Raw genomic sequence first — 23,488 nt, 5'->3', positions numbered from 1 at the left:
CATTGAATACTGGTCCAAGACAGCATCTTTTAATTCTGGTAAACTTCTGAATGATCTTTTTCTGGGGGAAAAAAAGAATTAAGTATTGGTATCATGATGAGATTAACTACATTCATAAAAGGGAAAATTTTTTAATTTTCTTATACATTAAAACATACACATACAAACAGGAAACTTTTGGGACGTTTCTAAATTTTTCAAATACAAATTTAGCCACTAAAACCAAAAGCTATTTCTGACAACTATCACAATATACGATATGTATCATTAAGAAAGAACACCTACTTGGCAGGGAACCTCTTCATCTCTTAGGTGAACTGTCTGGCATCAGTAAATTCTTCAATAATATACAGTTATTTAAACAATAGAGTGGCCTTCTTGTAAGAGGGGTAAACACAAAGAACACTTCACTTTTAAATCCTAGAAATTACTTAACAAATATCTGAATGCCAAAGATAACTTACATTTGCGGCTTCTTTTAAAATAAATTAATGTTACATTTTAAACCAAATGCCACCCATAATTCTATCAACAGCCATCTTTACCTTTAACTTTGTAATAAAAGTTTAAATGCTCTAACAAAATATAGGCATTCTTAATAAAAGGTATAGAAAACAGATACTGGCAAATAAGAAATAATTCTAATATTTATCCTACTAAAAATTTTTATATTTGTTAAAGACACAAAAACATTAAGCTAAAATGATTTTTTTCATTGTAATGGTGAAAAAGCTTTTTAATGTTTTTAAAAAGCGTATTTGGATAGTTAATTAAGGACTCAGCATAATTTATACATTTACAAACTGTTTTAAAGGCAAATTAATACTGAAGCAATAGATTTAAAATTTATGTTTAAGTAGTGCATTTCTATGTAAAACTAAGAACCTTTGCACAGTATGAACAGACTTAAAGTGGCAATGTGTCCACAGAGTAAGTATTTTAAATGTTCCAATGTTACTTACTGAATTAATGCATGAAATCGCTCAAAGCCAAGCTCTTCGACAGCCAAGGCAGCTATACATAAAAGACACTTTTCAGCACTACACATGGCAAATAAATGACACAAGATACACACAGCAGGCTGTAAATACTTTCAAGCAATCAACACTTTCCCTATTTCCTTACTCCCTTAAAATTCTGTTTATTTTCAACTTTATTATAACATTAATTTATATTTCAACATCTTTGTCATCATGAATATAACTAAAATGGATATAATACTGAGAATGTAGAAGGGTGATTAGATAAGACATTTCAGTTCAGCTATGCTATGGTAGTTTTATAAAGTATGAAAAATTACTGATAATCAGTGCTTCACACATCATAATGTGTCCTGCACTTTTAAATAATCTTTCCGATTATATAAATCCAAGTAATATCATCAGAGCTAACCTTCCTTTTCATAATATAAAATTTTAAGGTTTACTGCTTAATTATTAAACAAACGTGTATAAAAAGGCATAACACTCTCAAACTACACAGGTTCAATGACAGCTTTAAGTTTGTTTCCTCATTTATTTGTATAACTGTTAAAAAGTTTTCAGTAACTTATTTAATTATATTTATTAATCAAAGGAAATCAAAGCATTGTAATCAGACGTAATGTTTACTGAGCAGTTTACTAAGTGCCAGGCCCTTTTCTAAATGCCCTACATGTCTTACCTCATTTAATCCTCATATAAACCCTCTAAGCTCCATTTTACAGAAGAGGAAACTGAGGTACACAGAAAACTCCTCTCAAGAGTACACAGGATTAAACAGCGGTGATAAGATTTGAGCCCAGATAGTTTTGGCTCTGGAGAGTTATTTATCACGATGAATAACTTCACATATATTTTATAAAGCAAAACTTACTACGATCAAATATAAATTCTCACTGGTGAGTTAATTCAATATGAAGTCAAAATTTTAAATTTTTATTTACAATTTAAAATGTCGCATTATGCTAGCTTTCCAAAGCCTAGTTGTGTTTCACATTTCATTTTAAAATCTTTAGCAGTCCAAGTGGATTAAGTTATCTCTTGGTTTATGTGGGAAACAAACTGAAATTGAACCTGAGTATTCACTACTGCGAACAACTGTGCATTACCAACAAGCCAAAACTATACACACCACATAAGCCAATGAAATTAATGTTTGTAGAGAAAGTAATATTAACAAGAGGGGAAAACACTTTACTTTAAAACTTTCAGAAAATGAAAATTCTACCTAATCTTTTCCAAATTATATTATTTGTTCTGCAATGTTAGATTATCTAAATAGTTTTACTGGGTATACTACAAAAGTAGACATAAAGATAATAATTTAGAGAAAAGAGGCAAGCAAAATAAAAAGCTTAGCAGGCAGGGATGGTGGAAAAATATAAAACACAAGAAAAGAACATAGCTGGGAATAAAGGAAAGAACAGGTAAAATAGATTGTTACATGGAATAAAAATTGTAATATAAATACAGTTCATTTGTCACTAAGGTAAATTCTCAAATTTTCAGTTAACAAAGTATTTCAAATGTATACAATAGTTAAAAAATTTAAAATATGGTTTACTTCATGGCAACTTTTAAAAGAGATACAAAGTAAACTGGAAAATTACTAAAATGTTTTTTGGAGGGTAATTCAATATAATATGCCCATCTAAATTAGTTACTGAAGTACCAAAGTGAATGCATTATAAGGCCCTTCAACCTACAGCAATGTAACCTATCACTACAGAAATGCATAGCACATTCCATAGTGCGCACACAGTATACTATTAAGATACTAATGGAAAATGTTATATAAAAAGATCTTACTATTTTCTCACACATCAATATACAGACTGGCTTTAAGCACATAATCTTCAAAATAATTTTTCAAAAGATCAACAATTCCTCTTTCAAAATTTTAATATCCTAAATGAAACTACTATTAAGTGTTTATATCCACACAGTAAAACCTGGAGAACATGTTAAACCCAATCTTAATGACACTTTGGACTACCATCCTTGTGACTGTTTTCCACTTGTTGTCTTTAAATGTCATTACAAACTCTAAAATATGTTAAGTTCTTTTTGAAAGGCCATGTTTCAAAGGCTTCAAAAGGAAGCATCATTCAACTGTTTAAATGTTCAAAATGATTCCTTGCAAATTTACTACTATTAGAATTTGCCAGGCTTAAGGCATTTTAACTGCAAAGGTAGGAGAAAAAAGACACTGGCAACACAGAGACATTTTAGTCCAGGGAGGCAACAGCTTCTTACAGATAATACTATATGGAAAGAAAAATGTGTATCACATACAATTGAAATGTACTTTTAGGTAGGTAATCTCTCTACAAAAAATTTCCACAGAGATGACAGTTAATGTGATGCTCTGTGGGTAGAATAAGTCACTTATTTAACGTAAGCACTTGGGACTACCAATTATCAAAAACCATTAAGTAGCAAGATTACTCCTGAAAAGCCAATCAGAAAAGCAACTCTTAACTAGCTTCCGTACCACTAGCTGTCTCCATTTCACATTGGCAGCTTTCGGGTCAATTACATAAGAATTTTCAAAAGTTAAAAACCACAGAATATATAAGTTTTATGAATAATGAGAATAGCTATTATTTAACTTATCTTCAATCAAGGTATGAAAAACTTAAGGCATAACTAAAATTGCCTTAAAATAATCTATATGTATAAAAATAATCCAAATAATTCAGAAGGAAAAGCAACAGCTTGCAACAAAGAGAAATGTCCCCATCTTTGCTCTGGGAAGCAAGTAAAGATAAATTTATGAAATTTTCTATGTCAAAAAAAACTTTTTTTGCAATACCAAAGCAAAACATTAAGGCATCTGAAACTGAAGTATATCATTATTTCTAAATAAGAGTTCTAAAGCTCAAAAGAGATTGTTATCAAGCAGAAGTTAACCAGAACATTTTAAAAGTTTAAGAGATGCATTTTTTTGCAAAATGTAACGTCTTCTAGTAATTAAATGAAATGGAAATAAAAAATATTAAGGCTCAGTAACTAAGCTTAAGCTAGAAAAGAATACATGTTATGAAAATGTAATTTTTTATTCAAAATATTCAATAGATTCATTAAAACAAAGGAATAAGAAAAAAACTTCAGGAAATAAAAATGTATCTTACAAGAATGTTCCACTTGGCAACTAGACTCTGCAGGACTCCCAGAAATACTAGCAGTTTCCTCAGTTGTCTTTCCTCTTAACCATGAAACCAAGCAGTATGATCCAGAGTGGTCACAACAAGCACTTTCTAAAATATCACACAAGGTATGACAAAGGAGTTCCTTCTGCTCTTCCTCTAAAAATAACCAAAGCATAAGTTATAACGGTTTCCTCTGAAAAAAAAAAAAATTCTGTCATAAATAACAACAGTAAGAACGTGTTAATAATGAAAATCAAGCATTTTAAAAACAGGGAAAAAATCTCTAAATAGATTTTAAAGTATGTTTTAGAAAAACAATGTGTTTGTGGATTGAAATATCACTTTAAATAAAGCCATCCAAACAAAACCAAGTAGAAAAGAATCCTGAAAATGCAGAATTAAACATTATGAAAGATCACAATCTGACACTGATCATCACTTTCTTAAACCTTTAGCAACTGCAGCATTTAAGCCATGAGGTTTCCTTTACTGCAGAACTGAGCACAATGGAAAGGTCTGTTGAGACCTCTATTTTCTCCCCTCACTCCTGAATTAGTCTAAAGTCCTGGATCACCCTGTCCCAAAGGGATAATAGTGAGATGAGATACCGTCAGCACCTATGTTACCACAATGCATTACATCAGCAGACGCCAGCGGTTAGAATACAGATTTGAGCATCCAAATTTGACAGAAAATAGTGCAAATGCTCAGACCATCTCTTTCTGAACCTTAGCCGCACTCTCTTTTCAAGCAGTATTACTCTCAAGAAGTAGTATCACTTTCTGAAGCTTTCAAAAATTGTATGATGTAAGGAGGTTTCTGTCTCTCCTAATGGATTAACAGTTCTTTAAAGGCAGGAACAATGTTGTTCCTTTATAATCACCACAGCATTTATGACACTTACGACAATGCTTTACAAATATTTTATCAAAGTGAATATAGTTCTGTGTAAGAAACAGTATGAATTTTATTAAAAGTTCAACAATAGTATCTCAAATAGTTTCTTCTCTACTAAGATTTTTTATTTCACCTATTAATTTAAAACTTATGGAAGTGATACCTTACCTCTTAAATTCAAAATCATTAGATTCTATAGTCATGGTTTGGAATGTAAGCTGTTACATCCTTAGATACAAAACTGGGATTGTAATATGTCCTACTTTCTTCCAGAAGGTATTGTGAGGTTCACAGGAAATTGTGTACGTGAAGGAAAGATCTTTGTAAACTGTCACATGGAATGCAAATTCTTATTATAAGGTGGCATCACATCTCTTTGGGTACAGAAGTTCAAGTTACAGAAGCTATGACAGTTTAATTTGCAACTTCATCCAAAATTATTTGCAGTATTTGCATTGTGTAAGGCATTATACTAAAACATGCAGGAATATAATGATAATTCTGAGGTCTTGCCCACAGCTAAATAAGACCAAAAGAGAAAAATGACTATTCTTTATTGTATGCTGCCACCTAACAGTTCTAAGAAATGCACCATGTTTTAGCAAGAAGCCAAAGGTTTTTCTTAGTTATACCATCATCTCTTATAACGCCTGGTTAGAAAACCAAATTTGGAAATATGAAGTCACTGTTCACAACACTTTCTAAAACATTTTAAGAGGAAACTTCAGGGAAAAAAAAATCCCATTGATACTTAATTTTCTCAGATAATTGTAATTAAACTATTGCCAATGAATCCTGCATAGATCATCTCTATTAAAGCAGAGGACGAAGCAGAAGTTTTTAAAAGACAGCTATCATACCTGAACAATCCCGCCAAGAAGACTTCTCAGAAGAAAACAGGAGCTTCTTCAAAAGAAATGCCTTTACACAATTGAAGCAATAATTAGTGAAATGCATTATAACTATACATCATATCATTCTTCAATTTTAAAATGGAAAAAAATCATTTGTACCCCCTTTGTAATCTTTTGATTAGTTCTGTAAAGATATCAAATGGGTTCCCCTCACATTTGACAGAAACTGTGCAGAGTTATTTATTCAGAGTATACTACTATAAACTTGATTCTAGATTCATAAAATTCTTCTTCTTCCACAGTACATATTTTCTGACAACTAGAAGAACTAACTCACATAACAGAATAACTGAAAAGCACAGAAACTTACTCCTCTATTCACAAAGTGAAAGCCCTGTAGAACAGGAACAAGTCTACATTTCATTTAGATTCCTCCAGGTAAAAGAAATCTAAATATAAAAGTGGTTTTGTTCCCTTAGCCTTCATCTATGACACAAAAGTAACACTATTACAGTCACCACTTTATTATCGGGAGCTCAAGAGTAACTAAAAAAGCTACAAGATTCAGAAGAAAAGAAAAATGGATTTCTAAACTTCCCCTTAAGCGAGTCAATGATGTTACATTGGCTAGTTGATAAAAAGCTGCATAGGGAAGTGTCTCCTTCTCAAACTGTAGTTCAACGGTAGCTACATCCCAGTCACCTGACTTGTTTAAACTGCAGATTCTTGGGCTCCACCTACTCTATCTGAATCTCTAGAGGGCAGGTCCAAGAAAAACAGGTTACAGTGATGACTTTTCCTCACCTGTGTTTGAAAGTATTAGTGTACAGATTAGGAAGACTGCTTTTTAATCAGGCAAATTTAGGTTTGAATCCTGGCTCCACTATTACTAACTAAAAATAACTGTACAAATTTTAAAAGGTTACAGTGAGGATTATATGAGAAAATCTATGTAATGCACTTAGCATAGTACCTGGCACCAATAAACAATTCAAGGTATTACAATAAAAAACTAATATTCCATTTATGTAGGCATAAAGTCTCAAATACTGTAATCAAGTGCTTCTGATTTTTCCCCAAAATGGCAACAACCATCAAGTGGAACAGTATAACCACATCACAACATTTCAGAAGTGAGATGGGGAGATTCATTATTTCACTGCCAATACAACTACTGTTAGCATTCTGACATACTTCCTTCCCATGTTTTTTAATACCTAGTTTTAATTTTATTACAAGTGGAAATCGTAATGGGCATATGAATGTATTTTCTGTTTTTCTACAGAATTCGTAAGTATAATTCTTAATCACTACTTGTCTATCAAGCTATTTATTAAAATTTACTTATTAAATTACACTATTGTGCATTAGATTGCTTGCAATTGTTTTGCTACTTTAATATATAAGCTCCTTCTTAAATACAACTTTTCCATATTAAATATTTCTTTAGAAAAGAGTCACAGAAACACAACTATTGCATCAGAATCTGCATTGTCATGGTTCCAATTATAGTTTAAAATTCCTTCCCAAAATCAAAGTACAAATTTGTACTATATGGCAGCATATGAGTGTGCCAGCATCGTCCCACCCTTACATGCACTGGCATTTGTAATTTTATTTTAAAGATGAGAAAAGTAAGAAATAGAATCTAGTTACAGTTTTATTTTTACTTTTCTGGCTTCCTAGTGAGGGTGAGCATCCTGATTCTTTGGCCGTAAAGCATCATTCCACCTGTTACAACTGCACATCTATGCCCATTTCACCCCTGAATCTTAGTGTTTTTCTAATTAACTTCTACAAGTTATTTATATAAGAAAGACAATATCCCTTTGTTGCTAATATTTAATGAAAATATGTATTAGTTTGGAAGTCACTGTTTCTCTAAGAGTGTTGATGATACATTAAGTTTTCTTATGGTTAAATATTATTCCAAAAATATATTTGATATATGGTACAAAATGATCTAAACTTATCTTCCCCTCAAAGTGCTAACAAGTCATCTGGATGGGATTTATCAAACTTTATTTCACCACTGATCTTAGTTCCTTCTTTATTCCTGGTGTGATAAATTCCAGGTAAATGGTTACAGGTAATGAGGTCTATGATTATATTAGCTATTTGGTTCCATTATTTTGCCTATTCTTTTTAAACAGTATTATGCTCTAATTTTTATACTCTAAGAAAGTTTTAATATATGTACTTGCTCACTTCTGGTCATCCTTAATAACTTAGTTTTGACTTTTAAACTGAAATATTAACACAAACAAAATTCTTTACAAAGTGTACGTGACTCGGCCAGGCGCGGTCGCTTATGCCTGTAATCCCAGCACTTTGGGAGGCCAAGGCAGGTGGATCACCTGAGGTCAGGAGCTCAAGACCAGCCTGGGCAACATGGAAAAACCCCATCTCTACTAAAAATACAAAAATTAGCTGGGTGTGGCCGGGCATGGTGGCTCACACCTGTAATCCCAGCACTTTGGGAGGCCAAGGCGGGTGGATCACGAGGTCAGGAGATCGAGACCATCCTGGCTAACACGGTGACACCCGTCTCTACAAAATACAAAAATTAGCCAGGCGTGGTGGCAGGCACCTGTAGTCCCAGCTACTAGGTAGACTGAGGCAGGAGAATGGCGTGAACCCTGGAGGAGGAGCTTGCAGTGAGCCGAGATCGTGAGACTGCACTCCAGCCCGGGAGAAAAAGCGAGACTCCGTCTCAAAAAAAAAAAAAAAAATTAGCCTGGTGTGATGGTGCGTGCCTGTAATCCCAGCTACTTGGGAGGCTGAGGCAGGAGAGTCACTTGAATCTGGGAGGTGGAGGCTGCGGTGAGCCGAGATTGCATCATTGCACTCCACCCTGGGCAACAAGAGTAAAACTGCATCTCAAAAACATAATAATAATAAAATAAAATAAGTAAATAAATAAGTAAATAAATACAACTTTACGTGACTTTTTTTTTTCCTTTTTAGAAATGGGGTCTCACTCTATTGCTCAAGCTGGAGGGCAGTGGCATGATCATAGCTCACTGCAGCCCTGAACTCCTGAGCTTAGACCCTCTCCTTCGAGCCTCTTGAGTAGCTAGGACTACAAGTGTGCACTACCATGCCCAGCTAATTTTTTCAATTTTTTCAATTTTTTTTTTTTTAGAACAGGGTTCTCACTATGTTGCCCAGCCTGGTTTTGAACTCCTGGCCTTAAGCAATGCTCCTGCCTCAGCCTCCCAAAGTGCTAGGATTATAGGTGTGAGCCACTGTGCCTGGCCTATGTGATTCTTTTTTTTTTTTTCTGAGATGGAATTTCACTCTTTCGCCCAGGCTGGAGTGCAGTGGCACGATCTCGGCTCACTGCAACCTCCAGCTTCTGGTTTCCAGTGATTCTCCTGCATCAGCCTCCTGAGTAGCTGGGATTACAGGCGCCTGCCACCACACCCTGCTAATTTCTGTATTTTAAGTAGAGATGGGGTTTCACCACGTTGGCCAGGCTGGTCTCGAACTCCTGACCTCAGGTGATCCACCTGCTTCGGCCTCCCAAAGTGCTGGGATTACAGACGTGAGCCGTGGTGGCCCACCCGTGATTCTTAAACTTAATTACTACCTCAAAGATACAGAAAAGTAGGTTCAGGATTTTGAATATAACCATCACTGCATAGCACCCCACTTGCAAAAATAACTACCACTACTGAAATATACTGTATTTTACAAAACAGGAAACTCCTGTGGTATACCCTCCATTTAACTATATTCATGCACTACTTGCAATAAAAACCTTGCTATTACTGACCAAGAGGGGCAGTATTTATATAATCTAATTTACATATGGACATAACAAAGGAATCTTCAAATTCAGATAACATTCCTACTAACAACCAAAATTTGTTTCAGTTACTCAGTACAACAGCTATAATTACTAATTTATGGTTAAATTTCATTCTTCACATTCCATAATTCCAAGGCAAGATTCAGACATTCAAATTTTTCTTCATTTAAAAAAAATTCTCCTAATGCAAAAAAAAAAAAAAAAACTTAAAAAATGATCTATAAAAGATATATTTTCGAATCAACCATAATTTTTTTCTTTACAAAAATATATTTTCGGCAATGTAAATATATAGAGTATAACCTCTGAGAAACAATTTACTTTGAAGCCAACAGTTTAGCAATGCATCTTTTTTTTTTTTTTTTTGGAGACAGAGTGTGCTTTTTCACCCAGGGGAGTGCAGTGGCGCGATCTCGGCTCACTGCAAGCTCCGCCTCCCGGGTTCACGCCATTCTCCTGCCTCAGCCTCCCAAGTAGCTGGGACTATGTACGCCTGCCACCACGTCCGGCTAATGTTTTGTATTTTTAGTAGAGACGGGGTTTCACCATGTCAGCTAGGATGGTCTGGATCTCCTGACCTTGTGATCCACCCACCTCGGCCTATCAAAGTGCTGGGATGACAGGCGTGAACCACTGCACCCGGCCAGAATGCATTCTTTATACCCAAAGAATAATAAATGCCACATTAAATATATATTTTCAAAACATGATGGTTAAAACAATAAATTAGCTGTAATTTTCATAACAGTTCTTTTATGACAGTTCTAAAGTTACACTGTCATTCACAGACATCAGTATTGCCTTAAACTGAGAATTCAATTCTTAGTTTTAACAATTTAACAGTTCATAGCGAATCAGCCTTTGAAATTCAAACAATGTAACACATCAAGATTCCAAATCAAATAAAGACATTTTGATAAATCCTATGTTTTGTGCAAAGAAAAACTTTTGGTTTTGAAATTGTTTTAAATCAGTTGTTATAAATTTCAATCAGAAAAGTCAAAGTTATAGCATAAAATAGTATAAGCTGCCAACTTATTTCAAATTTGAAAAAGTTATAGGCCATAAAACTATGAAATCATCTTCAACTTTAGGAAAATAACTTTTATAGACTGAACAAATGAAAATAGTACAATTACAGCGATTGTACCTATCTAAAGTATAACATGTTATTACTTAATAGGATCTCTATATTAAAGATGTCAAGAAACTTCCTAATTTTCTCAAAGTCACGAAACACCTATTATTTTTCCTTGAAAATATACTCAAAAGGCCAGTGTTGTGCAACTCATCAATATTCTGAATTCATTTTTGTTTTGGATATTTATTGTAATATACAAGAGTAAAAGTTAAAGAGTTAACTGATCATGTCTCATAATTACTATATGGAGTACAGACATTAAAAAACAACAAGTATGAAAGATTTCAACATGTCCCTCTAAGGAGTTGGTAAAGGAGTCTATGTTACCTGAACAGGTGCAATAACAGCACAGGGGCCACCTTCAAACTGTTCTAATGCAGATCCCTCTGATTCACTAAACACAAACCCTAAAAATGAAAGCAAGTAGCAAAGATTAAAAATATAATTTAAGTAGCAGCTAAAAGAATCTTTCATGTACTTTGCTTTGAGAACAATCACTTATCACAACAGCAAAATACCTTCAAGTCATGAGATGCAGATTAAGGAACCTTTTGAAAAAAAAAAAAACAATAGAACCTATGCTCCCCCACCCCAAAATGTACATAAGAGTACATATACCCACACAATTTTGCACCGAGGAACTCCTCTAGGAGGATAAAGTATGGACTTTAGTAAAATGACACTAAATCTGACTTTTCGTCTGAGGAGGACTAGTTAATCTACTAAATTCAAACAATTTTTAGAACTCTTTAAATACCGTATCATTGTATCATTTCAATCTTTCACTCACATTCTATAAGCTAAAAATTAAATGGCATCAGCCAAGCACGATGGCTCATGTCTGTAATCCCAGCACTTTGGGAGGCCAAGGCAGGTGGATCACGAGGTCAGGAGATTGAGACCATCCTGGCTAACATGATGAAACCTCATCTCTACTAAAAATACAAAAAATTAGCCGGGCGTGGTGGTGGACACCTGTAGTCCCAGCTACTTGGTAGGCTGAGGCAGGAGAATGGCGTGAACCCAGGAGGCGGAGCTTACAGTGAGCCAAGATCGCGCCACTGTACTCCAGCCTGGGCGACAGAGCAACACAATGGCATCATAGACAGTACATGTGCTTATATTGGCTCCACCTTAATTTACCTAACCAGCATTGATTAGGTAATGCTTAATTACCTAACCAGCATTGACTGATAGCAACTAGTGGAAGTTCTTCAGAGGGCCCTAGGTGAGAAGTTGGGAGAACCCAGTGACCATCTGGATAACCCTTTGAAGATCATTTCACCTGCTTGGGCCTCAGTGTTCTCATTAAAATAATCAATCCGAATTCCAAAATGCTAAGCATCTATAAATACCATTAATTGTTACTATTCAGTCATTCAGCCAAATCACTTCACGTTAATGAACATCTGATATAATGCCAAACATCCAGGATATATGCCTGGATGACAGAGTCTCTGGTCTGGAGGAGCCACTAGTCCAGGTGAAGAGAGACATACAAACAGATAATTACTAAAATAAAGGAATAAACGAATGTTTATAAACAGAAGAATGCAGAGTATTGTGGACACAGAAAGGCATGCTCTAGTCTATCATAACAGGTAACTTCGAGGCTCATCTTGAACAGCAATTTGCCAGACAGGTAAAGGTGAAAGAATAAAATTCAGCTACAGAAAATACCTTAATTAAAGAAATAAGGTTTTCCAAGAGGAGAGAATGTTTATAAATCAGAGAAAATTTAACATAGCTAAAGAGTAGCATGGGGGTAGGATGGAGGTGTCAGCAAATGGGCAGCAGGAAAGATGACAAGTGGTTAATATTGCAAAGGGCCAAAGACCCAGGACTTAACCAGCAGAGATCTTTCAGTAAAACAGTAATATCATCTTACTGGCCTTTTTTTTTTTTTCCTTTTCCTTTTTTAAAGGAACAGAACCAGGAAGAAGTTGTTTCAACATCCCTATAGAGATGCTGCTGACCTAATGAAAGCAACATTAGTGTGGAGAAGAGAAAGTATATTCAAATAATATTTCTGAGGTAAAAATAAGATTTATTTAGTATGTTTAAGTGGGGCAATGGCTTGGTACAAAAGAAATTAGAGCTGTTTATGAAGTTTCTAGCTTGAGACACCAGATGAGAGCAAAGGAGAGGGTGCCATTCCATCCCACCTCCTCTATCTTCAATCTCTTCCAGAAAGCATATAAACATTTATCTCACATATTAAAACAAAACCTTAAGATTCCACCAAAAACTCCAACCAGCACTCCATCATTCTTGTCCTCCCAAAGCCCAGCTAGTCATCTATATATACCCTGTTTCAATTTTCTTACCTAACTATTTACTTAACCCTCACTAATCTGGTTTTCAACCCATGAGTGAACCAAACTCATTCTCACCCAAGTTCATCAGTGACCAGTACAGGCTAGTTACCAAGTCTTATCTTATTTAATCTCCCAAAGAATCAATCTGAAATGCTGACCACAAATCTGAGAAACCTTTGTCCCTTGGCTTTTCATTCCAAGTTTTGCTTTTCTAGTTCTTCTGTCTCCATGATCACTGCTTTTAAGTGCTAATGTTCCCCAGGTCTTGGCTTTAGGATCTAAGCTCATTTCATTCTATGCATTCTTCCTGAGTAATCTCATCTACTCTCAGTAATTCGTAATTCCCAAATACAGCCCAGATTAGAAACTCCAGACACAGACAGAGTCTAAGTCCCTTAACGTGGTCCTGTATAATCTGGCTTCTGCCTGCATCTCCCTCTTCACCCTTTGCCATTCTTCCTTTCAGACTCTGGACACACTGAGTTTCTTTCAGGTCCTGAGATATTTCGTTTTCTCTCTGTCTCTTACCCTTTGTACATGATGTTTCTTCTGCTTAAAACACCTGCTAACCATTTCTCTGGAAAACTCAAACTTTTTAGGTTTCACCCTAAGATAAGGTCTTCCTGCTTCAAGGCTTCAAAACATATCTTGAACATGTTCCTTTCCATCCCATCTCCAGTCCACTTTATAGTTCAAACCACTATAATCTTTGACCTTAAATACTGTCAAGAGTTTCCAACCACGTCTCCCTATTCCTTCCTCCCTCCTGTCCAGTCCCCAAGTATTCACCATAGTTGCCAGAAGAATATTTTAGAAATGGAAATCAGATTTTGACACAGCCTGCTTAAAACATTTCAATGGCTTCTCATTGCAATTAAAATAAAACTCAAACTCCTTTTTGTGGTCTGGAAGACACTGTATGATCTATCAATCCAGCTGACTCTGTTTACACTTACAGTCATTATCTGCTGTGACCTTAGGTCCTCAGAACATCCCAGAGACTTGACCTGTAGCCTCGATGCTTACTGTTTTCTCTACATGAAAATGCTCTTTCCTCTACTCTCCATATAGATAAATCCTTATTTGTCAGGTCTCAGTTTAGGTGTTAATTCCTCAGAGGGATATTTCCTTACAAACCTATGTAAGTAGTCTCTCCCGTCATCCCCCAGCACAACCAGTACTTATCATAATCTGTAGTTATTGTTTGTTTACCTGTTAATCATCTGCCTTGCCTGACCGGTGTTGTATCTGTGTTACTGATCACTGTTTTCCCGCAGTATGTTGTATAGCTATTGCTCAATTAATGCCTGTTGACGTTTTGGCAGGGAAGATAATGGCCGTGTTTGTTTCTAGGAAAACCAAGTTCAGTCTCAAAAATGTGAGGTAACTATTTGGCAACGTTTAGAAATCGGAGATGTAAGTGTGTAGCTCAGGGCAGGACTCAGGATTAGAGGCAGCAATTTCAATCACCTTAAACATGTCAGTTAAAAGTGCATGAGAACCTGTAGAACAAAAATAATGAAGTTGGGAACATTAAAAAGTGAGCAGAGACTGAGTCGGCAAAGAAGACTGACAAAAATTAGAAGGATAAGAGAGAAGCACATTAACTGAGCTCTTAGGAAGGAAAAATCAAAAGCAAAGGGTAGTCAACTATGACAAACGCTGCTGAATAAAGATACAAATTAAAATACTAGATTAAGCATGTCACTGGGAATACTAAAAATATAAATTTACAGCACTGGGGAGAGTAGCCAAATTTTAAAGGTTGAAGTGTAATTCGGATTAGAAAGAGAAATAGTAAAAGCAAACTACAGTTGGCCATCCATATCCATAGGTTTGGTGACCACAGATTCAACTAAACACAAATGGAAAATATTTGAGGGTGATAAAAAAAAAAAAAGGATGGTTGGGTCTGTCTTAAACATGTACAGACTTTTTCATATCATTCCCTAAACAATACAATGTAATAACTATTTACATAGCATTGACATTGTATTAGGTATTGTAAGTAATCTAGAGATGATTTAAAGCATAGGGGAAGTTGTGTGTAGGTTATATGCAAATACTGCAGAGCGTCTATGGATTCTGGTATCTGCAGGGGGGTCCTTGAACCCACTACCCCTCGGACACCAACAGACAACTATATTCAAGTTTGGCGGAAGGGAAAAAGAATGATAGTTTGAAGGGTAGTTGGATCAAGAATTATTAATTTTGTAGGCTGAAGGGCATGACTTAGAAAAAGGAATGAACGATTATATGGAAAACAGGAAGTTTAAGGTCTCCAAGTCCTGAAAAAGAGCTGAGAAAGACTTTTAAAGGTGGTCCACAGATACCTCTGGAAGTCCTAGAGACCTTTCAGCGGGCCCACTGGAGGTTACAATTATTTAAATGATAAAACTAAGACATGATTTGCTCATTTCGCTGTGTTGACATTCACAGTGGTGGTACAAAAGCTATGGTGGATTACATTGCCGGTTCCTTAGCACAAATCAACACAGGAACATCAAGCTGTCCTAGTGGTCACTGTCCTAAAAAACACCCCCATACCCTCACACAACTACAGAGCCAATTTAAGAACACACTTACTGCTGCAGTCAAAACTACTAATTTTATTACATCTTGATCTTGAATACAGTGTCTTTTTAAAAATATATTCTGTGGAACAAAATGGAAGCTACCCATAAAACACTTCTGCTACATACTGGGTATGATGCTCAAAAGTTGTCTCAAGGAAAAGTATATGTGTAATTTTTTTTTAATTGCAAGCTGAACTAGCTACTTTTTTTTTTATTTAATGGAGTGTTACTTTTACCTAGTATAACTACCAATAAGCTACAACTATTCAGACTTGAGTATCTGGCTGACATTTTCTCAGAAATAAGTGAGTTTGACATTTCAAGGAAAATAGCCAGTGATAAAATTTCCAGCTTTCAAGCAGTAACTCGGAAAACTTGTGTCCACCACTGTGAGTCTGACAGCTTCTCAGCGCTTACAGATCGTTCTGATGAGCTCACTGGTAACAGAAACAAACATGACTTCTAGTGTGGTTATCATGACATACATTAACATTTGGAAGATTGTCAGTAGACCAATAATTTCCAAGTCACTGATGCATACTGTTACAAATTAATGCACAGGTAAGAGATCCACTTGAACTGCAAGACAGACCAAAGGATTTCAATTTAACAGAGGATGAAAAGTTATGTGATTCAGTTTTAGATTTCGTATTGCAACTAATCTCTACAATACTCTGACGTGTCAAGTTTTGGTGTGGTATTAAAGAAGATTACGTGTAATTATCCAAAAAGGCTACTACCATACTTCTTACACCTTTTCCAATTACATATGTGAGGCCAGATTTTCTGCATCCACTTCAACCAAAACAATATATTGCCACAGACTGGAGAAGCAGATGTGGGAATCCAGCTGTCTTCCAATATGATAAACATTAAAGAGATTTGCAAAAACGTAAAACAATGCCAAAGTCTCACTAAGTTTTAACTTTTTCATATTGAAGTCCTCAATAATTTTAACACTGTAATGGGGACCTGAGTTCCAAAAACTTGAGAGCCACTGGCCTAGCAGAAGAAGTAAATTTTAGAAAACTTTTAAGTTAAACATATGAGGAAAAATGAAAAAGTGAAGAGGTGTTACATATTGAGAGTGAGAGGAATGAGAAAGGTACAGAATTGAGGAAAGTGTTAATTCCGAAAAACGTAAGGAAAGAACTAACAGAAGCACTGAGGGCTCAGCTAAGATTTAAGTATTGGTGCTGGACACAATTTTCTCCAGCAATACATAGCAGCCTGGAAGATCAAAAATAGGACAAATGGAGAACTGGAATAGAGAAGATGCATGGAACAAATTTAATAAGGAAAGTGACAACTAAGGTTTCTGGTTATGTTAAAACAACCAAATTTAAGGTCCAACCTAGGAAGAAGAGATGAAATCTTCACTGTTTGGCCAGCTCTTCTCCTACTGAGAATAAGGAAAGGGCCCCAAGTGTTGTACCCAAGTGCAGAGATGAAATTAAGATCTGCTAAACTTTTCGTGTATGAAATTAAAGTTTGAATTAGTAATGGATCTTGCCTTCCTTAAAAATTTAAATAATGTAACCCAATTATCCATGGGTGGGGCTTTTAGTTGGAACTGCATTATAGTGAGTTGCTTTTGCACTCTGAATATTAAAAATCCGTGCAGAGAATTCTAAGCAGTTATGCTTCATGCCAATTTCTGTTTAATTCCAATATACATGTTTCAGTGTGTTAAGTGATAACGGACAAAGGTCATTAGAGCCAAAATGAAATAAAGTCAGCTAAATGAAAATTAAGTATTCTATCCTAAAACAGGACTATGCTAAGTAGACTTCTCTTTTTATAATAAGGTTTTACTTAAGTTTGAATTCCTCAGGACACAGCATTACTTTTCTTGTCAAGAGTTGCCATACTCAATTATTTCCTAGTTTTAGAAGGACTTAACTTACCATAAATGGCTGTTTTTCCTGATTAGGTCTGAAACCATCCATCTTAAAACACCTAATCATATGTATACAATTTCATATCACATTACACAGTACCAGATATCACAGAAAAGTCTTTCTCATTTTCACATTTTATAGCTCAGAACCAGGGTAAACCTGAGCCATGAACCTCATCGCAATTTTTCAATTTCTTGTTTTCATATTACTTACTATATATATATATATACACACACACACACACATTATGCACACCATTTTGACAACTATAGCTTCTACAATTCTAGTCTTCCACGTAAACAAGGCTATAGAAAGACTTAGTTTGACATCCTGGCTGAGTCAAATATCTCAACTGGACCTCTCATCTTAAAAAACGAGGATAACTACATTTGTTCTTTGCTATCTTTCAGGGTTGTTGCAAAGATTAGGTAAGATTTTCAAAAGCTGTAAAATATAGTATAAATATATTATGATAGACACTTTGAAGTATTTGAATAAAACAAATTATATATTCAAAGTACCAAGGAATTAATTTTGTCATATATGCTTACCAATTACGAATTACAAAATATTGGCTGTTATGCAAATCATAATTTAGGTATGTTGAAGAAAGGAAAAACCTACATAACAGAATGTTAAAACCTTCCAAAAACAAAAAAATATTTGAAACGATGTGATCCACAGTATTAACTTCATTTCGGAAGAAAAATTAACGATGCTGGTGTTATCATTTTATTACTTTGATAGAATAGTAAACCACATTAAAATAAATACCCAAACATGCCTTTAAACCTTAAATTAACCCAAGTGTATTAACTCCTAATATATTTTATATTTATATTTTAATGGATCCCTCATTTTCCTAAGTTATTTGCTAAATCTCATTATGTAACAAAATTGTGCTACACTGAAAGCCCAAAACTCTAATTTCAATCAACTACACCTACACGCCCCTCTTCCCCTGGGGAAAAAGAAAAAAAAAATCCACCCACTGCACTGCTACAAATAGTGAAAATAAGTATCTCTCTTTCTGACTAGTCTTTAGGAGAAACAATAAAATAACTGGAAGAAGGAAAATAATTGGAAGAAGGAAAAATGGCTTCTAAGAGTTTACACTCTCCATCCGGTGTCAGCAAACTACAACCCTCATCTGCTTTCATGTTTTGGAATGCAGCCACACCCATACTAACTATGGCTGCTTTTGCTGCAATAGCATTGATGAGCTGAGAGGCAATAAAAAGGCCATTCACCCTTTAAAGAAGTTTGCCAAACACTGAGCTAAGCAATCAATATTGAAAAGAAAATAAATTCCAAATAAGTCAAAATGTTTTTATTTATACAAGAAATACTACTTCTGTCAGGTCTAGCTGATTCTTATTTTGGTTCTGTTGGGTTGTGGTCAGTCTGCCCACTTCTTACCATCTCCAGTACCACTACTCTGGTCCAGGATGGCATCTTTTCTCCCCTGGATTGCTGCAATTGTCTCTTCTCTGATCTTGTCGTCCCAATCCACTACAGTCTATTCTCAAACACAGCAGGCAGATCAATCCTTTAAAAGCTTGTCAGGTGGTATCTCTCCTTTGCTCCAAACCTTCGAAGGACCCCCGTTTCATGTACAAGATGAGCGAAAGTCCTTCTAATAGCCTAGAAAGCTTTACATGATTTGGGCCATTTTATTTCTAACATCATCTTTTATTATTCTCCTTTTCCTTTATTCCCACTCCTGCCACACTAACTTCCTTCTTGTTGCTGGAACAGATCAAGCGTAGTTTGTGTGAAGTGTTTTGTAACTACCATTTGTTCTGCCTGGAGCACTCTTTCTTCCGACTTCTGCATGACTAGCAGAGTGACTCCAAGTGTTTGCTCAAACCTCATCTTAAAATAAGGCCTGCCCAGGACACCCCACCCAGAACTCCATATCTCCTCATCTTCAAACTATTTATTGTACATGTGTAATTTATGCTACATTATATTTACTGTTTGTCTTCCCTCCCACCCTACTGACTCTCAACTGTAAGAGCTTGGAATACTGGTATAGTTTGTGGGAAGGGAGAGGATAAATAGTGCTAATGAGCTAAGGAAGTGAAAATTATATGCTACTCTGTAAAAAGTATTATAGGCAATTGAGCAGGAGGGAAGCAGAGAGGAGAATAAATTTTCAAGTTAAAATAAAACCCTGCCAACTTTAAGCCCTTAAATTACATGGCTTATTGCCTTTAAAATTAAAACTGCCCAAAAAAAGAAAACGAAAAACACCCCACATTTTTTTTTAAAACGAACAGGATTTGTAGAAGAGAATTATCTAAAATGTCAAGCCAATTAAAACAACTATGTGCCACTCCTGCAGCTTATTGTTTTAGCAACCATATCAAAAGAATTTAAGTTGATCAATCAATGTAATTTCATAGATGAAATATCTCTAGATATAATTATATAAATATTCACGCCAAACATCTTACACCTGTCTCTTGCTTCCAGAAGACTAATGAGACTGCAGTTGTCAACTGGAGACAGTCACAGACTATGAAATAAAGCCAGAGTTGATGTCACATTAGTAATGCAGCAAAGCAGTGTCTTGTGTCTATTCTCATAATCCCAAAGGACTGCCACAGCAATATTTAGCAATGGCCTCAAAGAACAAACAAATGAATACAACAGTTAACATACCAAAACCAATAACAGGACCCCTCTGATTCAGAGGTGATAACTTCAAAAATATATGTTTGGTTGCCTTAAAATCTTAATCAGTGTAAGGCCTTGAAGACTTACATATTCAAAATATAACTAACTGCACTCTATAAACGAAAAAAGAAAGAAAGAAATCCTTTATTTTGAAATGGTACTGACGGAACTAATCCTGTTAAAGAATTTCTGCATGATTAAAGGTGGCAGAGCATTCTAGTAAGTCATTATAAAGTCCTATTGAGAATACTGATTATCCATCAAATAAACAACTAATTGTAATTGTCGGGAAAAAGCCAAAGAGTGAATTTGGCTTAGTCTACAATTAAAATAATTTAAAATAAATATAAAATTATTTTTTAAAATAATATAAAAAGAGCTACCATATACTGAGTGTTCACTATATGTCAGATAGTGTGCTAAGCGCCTACATTATTTACATGGCCTTTAATCCTCACAACAACTCTATAAGGTCTATTATCCGTACTTTACAGAGAAGGAAACTGAGGCTTAAATAAGTTAAATTGCATGAACCTGAATCTATTCCAAAGCCTGTGCTCTTAACCATTACTGGAACTGCTGCCCTGAATCTTCCTTGCATTTGCATTACAGTATAAATATAAACGGGGCTGAATATTATCTTATTCTATTCTGTAAAATGTTTTATAAATGTTAACTGATTACAATGGAAGTAAATTTTTTCTTAGTCTTTCACAGTATTTTAGAGCTGTTTACTATTAGAATAAGTAAGTCAAAATGGGAAGTGTTAAAATAAAATCTCCCTCTAAGGTGCCCAAGATTAGGTAACTGACATAATTCAATGTGGAAAAAAAGAGCCCAGGTCATTACATGTAGGGTTTGGAAACTCCAAGGATGATAATAAAAACAGAGGTGTATTAGGAATTGAGACCTGGAATCCATTCCCAGTTCTATCAATTTGTGCAAGTTTGGCCCAGTCATTTACCTTCACAACTAATTGTTTTCATCTGCAGAGCAACAGTGAGGGACTAAATATCCCAACTTATAATACATCATAATTGTAATTTTACCAGCTCTTAAAACAAACATATCTGGGAGGGAAAGAGAGATTATGTAAATCTTGAATTTTTTTACAAGATACACGTTTTGAAATAGGGGTTTATATTTACTATGCCAAAATTCCCCCAGTCTATTTAGGGAACAGGTGTTCTCTAAATAGATGTTTTAATAATAATATTGTTTTACATACATAAATTATTGACCCTTCTGATTCAAGGTTATGCTTTTAACCTCATCATCATCTTTCCTAAGTCACCTTTAGGAATGTGTCAGTTGTTTGCCTATCGAAACTTAAGAATTAGGGATAGTTACTAGTATAAAGCGCCCAGCCTGTCATGGTGCAGGAATTCAATAAATGCTTCTTTTATTTCAATATTATTTGTACTAAGACTCTTTATATAAGTAAAAATCCTGTCTGGGTTACAAGTATACCGATATAGGAAGTACTATGATCCATATTCCTTTTTTAACAGTGACAGATAATAAACCATATCCAAAACTGGGATACTTTGGGTCAAGAGTAAACTTTTTAGCAAGCAACAGTGTTTACAGAGTACCACACCTTACCACAGAATGACAATATAAATAAAAAACTGCTTTTTGAATTAGCCACTTGGACTTTCCCGTGGACGTCTCTCCTTCTCACCAAAAATAGACCAACCACCACCAATAGAAGCTCTGTTAGGGGGTAAAGATGGGGAAGGCCACAGCACCCTTTGAGAAAGTGGCACCGGGGCACGGGGCGCACCTTCCGTGTCACGCCCTGCAACCCAGCAAGGGGCCACCCCCTCCTCCTCCCCAGCCGAAGGGCAGCCCGGAGGATGGAAGAGGCGCTGCGGGTATTTAGTGGCAGCTGTAACCTTTCTCCTACTCAACCTCTCCCCACCAAGGCAAGGCAGGGCGTGTCTAGAAAGTCCAGCTTCAGCGCTGAGCACGGCGACTGGAACAGAGTGCGGGGCGCGCGAGGGGCTGGAGCGAGAGGCGTCACACGCGGAATCTCGCAGGGCAAAGGAAGCAGCGGCTGTAAGTGAGAGAGCCCCGCCAGGGTACCTTGCGTCCAGCGGCAGAAAATGGTGTCCGAGAGACCGGGGCTGCTCTTGGTGCCCCACACCAGCTCCATCAGCTCTTTAGTCAGTTCGGACATGATGGGAAACGAGCGGGCGGGTCTTCGCTTTGCGGACTCCTGCCCCGGAACATGGGGAAGGGGCAACTCCAGAGACAGCGGCTGTGGGACGGCGGCAGCAAACGAGTTGGAAGGTGAGGCAGGAAGAAGGAGAAGGGGCTGAGAGCCACTTGCAGAGACCGCGCCTGTCAAGCCAGGTCCGGGGAGCAGCGAGTTCTCCGTGCCGGAAGTGCTAGTGCCACTTCCGACTCCTCTTTAACTCCCGCCCCTTAGAAGCTGAGGGCCCGGAAGTGCCCTCCCCGGAAGTGAAATTGGAGGCGGAAACAGCCACGGAAAGCGGTGGAAGTAGCTTCTCTGCTTTATGAACCGTTTGCGACCCTTTGGTGGGGTGGTAGTGTTTTATTGGGAGGGGGCGTCGGCGTATTTCTAACCTCCAGGAATACCTCCTTCCTCTAGGCACTGCTGTGGGCTCAGCTGGAGGCTCTGAAGCCCAGGCCCTAGGAACTAGAACATATGCCCCTTGCTTGTATTTTACAATATTAATTTTTTAAAACTAGAACTATAAGGAAATGGTTGAGTCACAGTGCGGTAACATCCTTGCCTTTTTAAGGCACTTCTCATAAGCTGGAGGCTGTTCACCTCTGTACTTCAATAAATCAAAGTCAGACCAACTAGTACCTGAAAACATGGCAAAGAATGTGGCATAATGTGCATTAGAAATGCTTCTACCAGCTGCAACACAGAATTACAAGGTATTTGTAGGGAAACAGATTCAAAGCAACCTGTTTGTAAATGTTACAGCATTCTCATCTCCAGTTTTTGAGACTGCAGAGTGTGTGGGCAACACCTGGACTAAAGTTTAGGTTTTACTAATTAACTAGCAGTTAAATTGAGTTCATGTGAAAACTTACGTTTGTGCTGCTTAAAAAAAGAGGGCTTGTATTGCCCAAGCCTTGAATTTAAAACAAAAGGGCAAAATCTGATTTAAAAAGAAAAAAAAAAAATATATATA

The 23,488-nt window shown here is 36.1% G+C and overlaps 1 protein-coding gene across 1 annotated transcript in view; it reads right to left on the bottom strand.

Moving 5' to 3' along the window:
- The window catches only part of MINDY3 (MINDY lysine 48 deubiquitinase 3), an 81,191-nt gene extending 58,461 nt beyond the window's left edge, over positions 1-22,730 (bottom strand). Inside the window, 6 exon segments of the mRNA XM_017874113.1 lie at positions 1-61; positions 963-1,014; positions 4,115-4,288; positions 5,890-5,950; positions 11,166-11,245; positions 22,404-22,730. The exon segment at positions 1-61 is cut by the window's left edge and continues 4 nt beyond it. Of these exon segments, the coding sequence (XP_017729602.1) occupies positions 1-61; positions 963-1,014; positions 4,115-4,288; positions 5,890-5,950; positions 11,166-11,245; positions 22,404-22,497 (522 nt within the window). The 5' untranslated portion in view covers positions 22,498-22,730.
- Positions 22,731-23,488: the final 758 nt, after the last annotated feature.

This window comes from Rhinopithecus bieti, unplaced genomic scaffold (genome assembly GCF_001698545.2).
Source record: "Rhinopithecus bieti isolate Rb0 unplaced genomic scaffold, ASM169854v2 scaffold_1012, whole genome shotgun sequence".
Taxonomy (NCBI): domain Eukaryota; kingdom Metazoa; phylum Chordata; class Mammalia; order Primates; family Cercopithecidae; genus Rhinopithecus; species Rhinopithecus bieti.
Note: the sequence above shows the minus strand (reverse complement) of the source record. Positions and strands in the feature narration are given on the sequence as shown.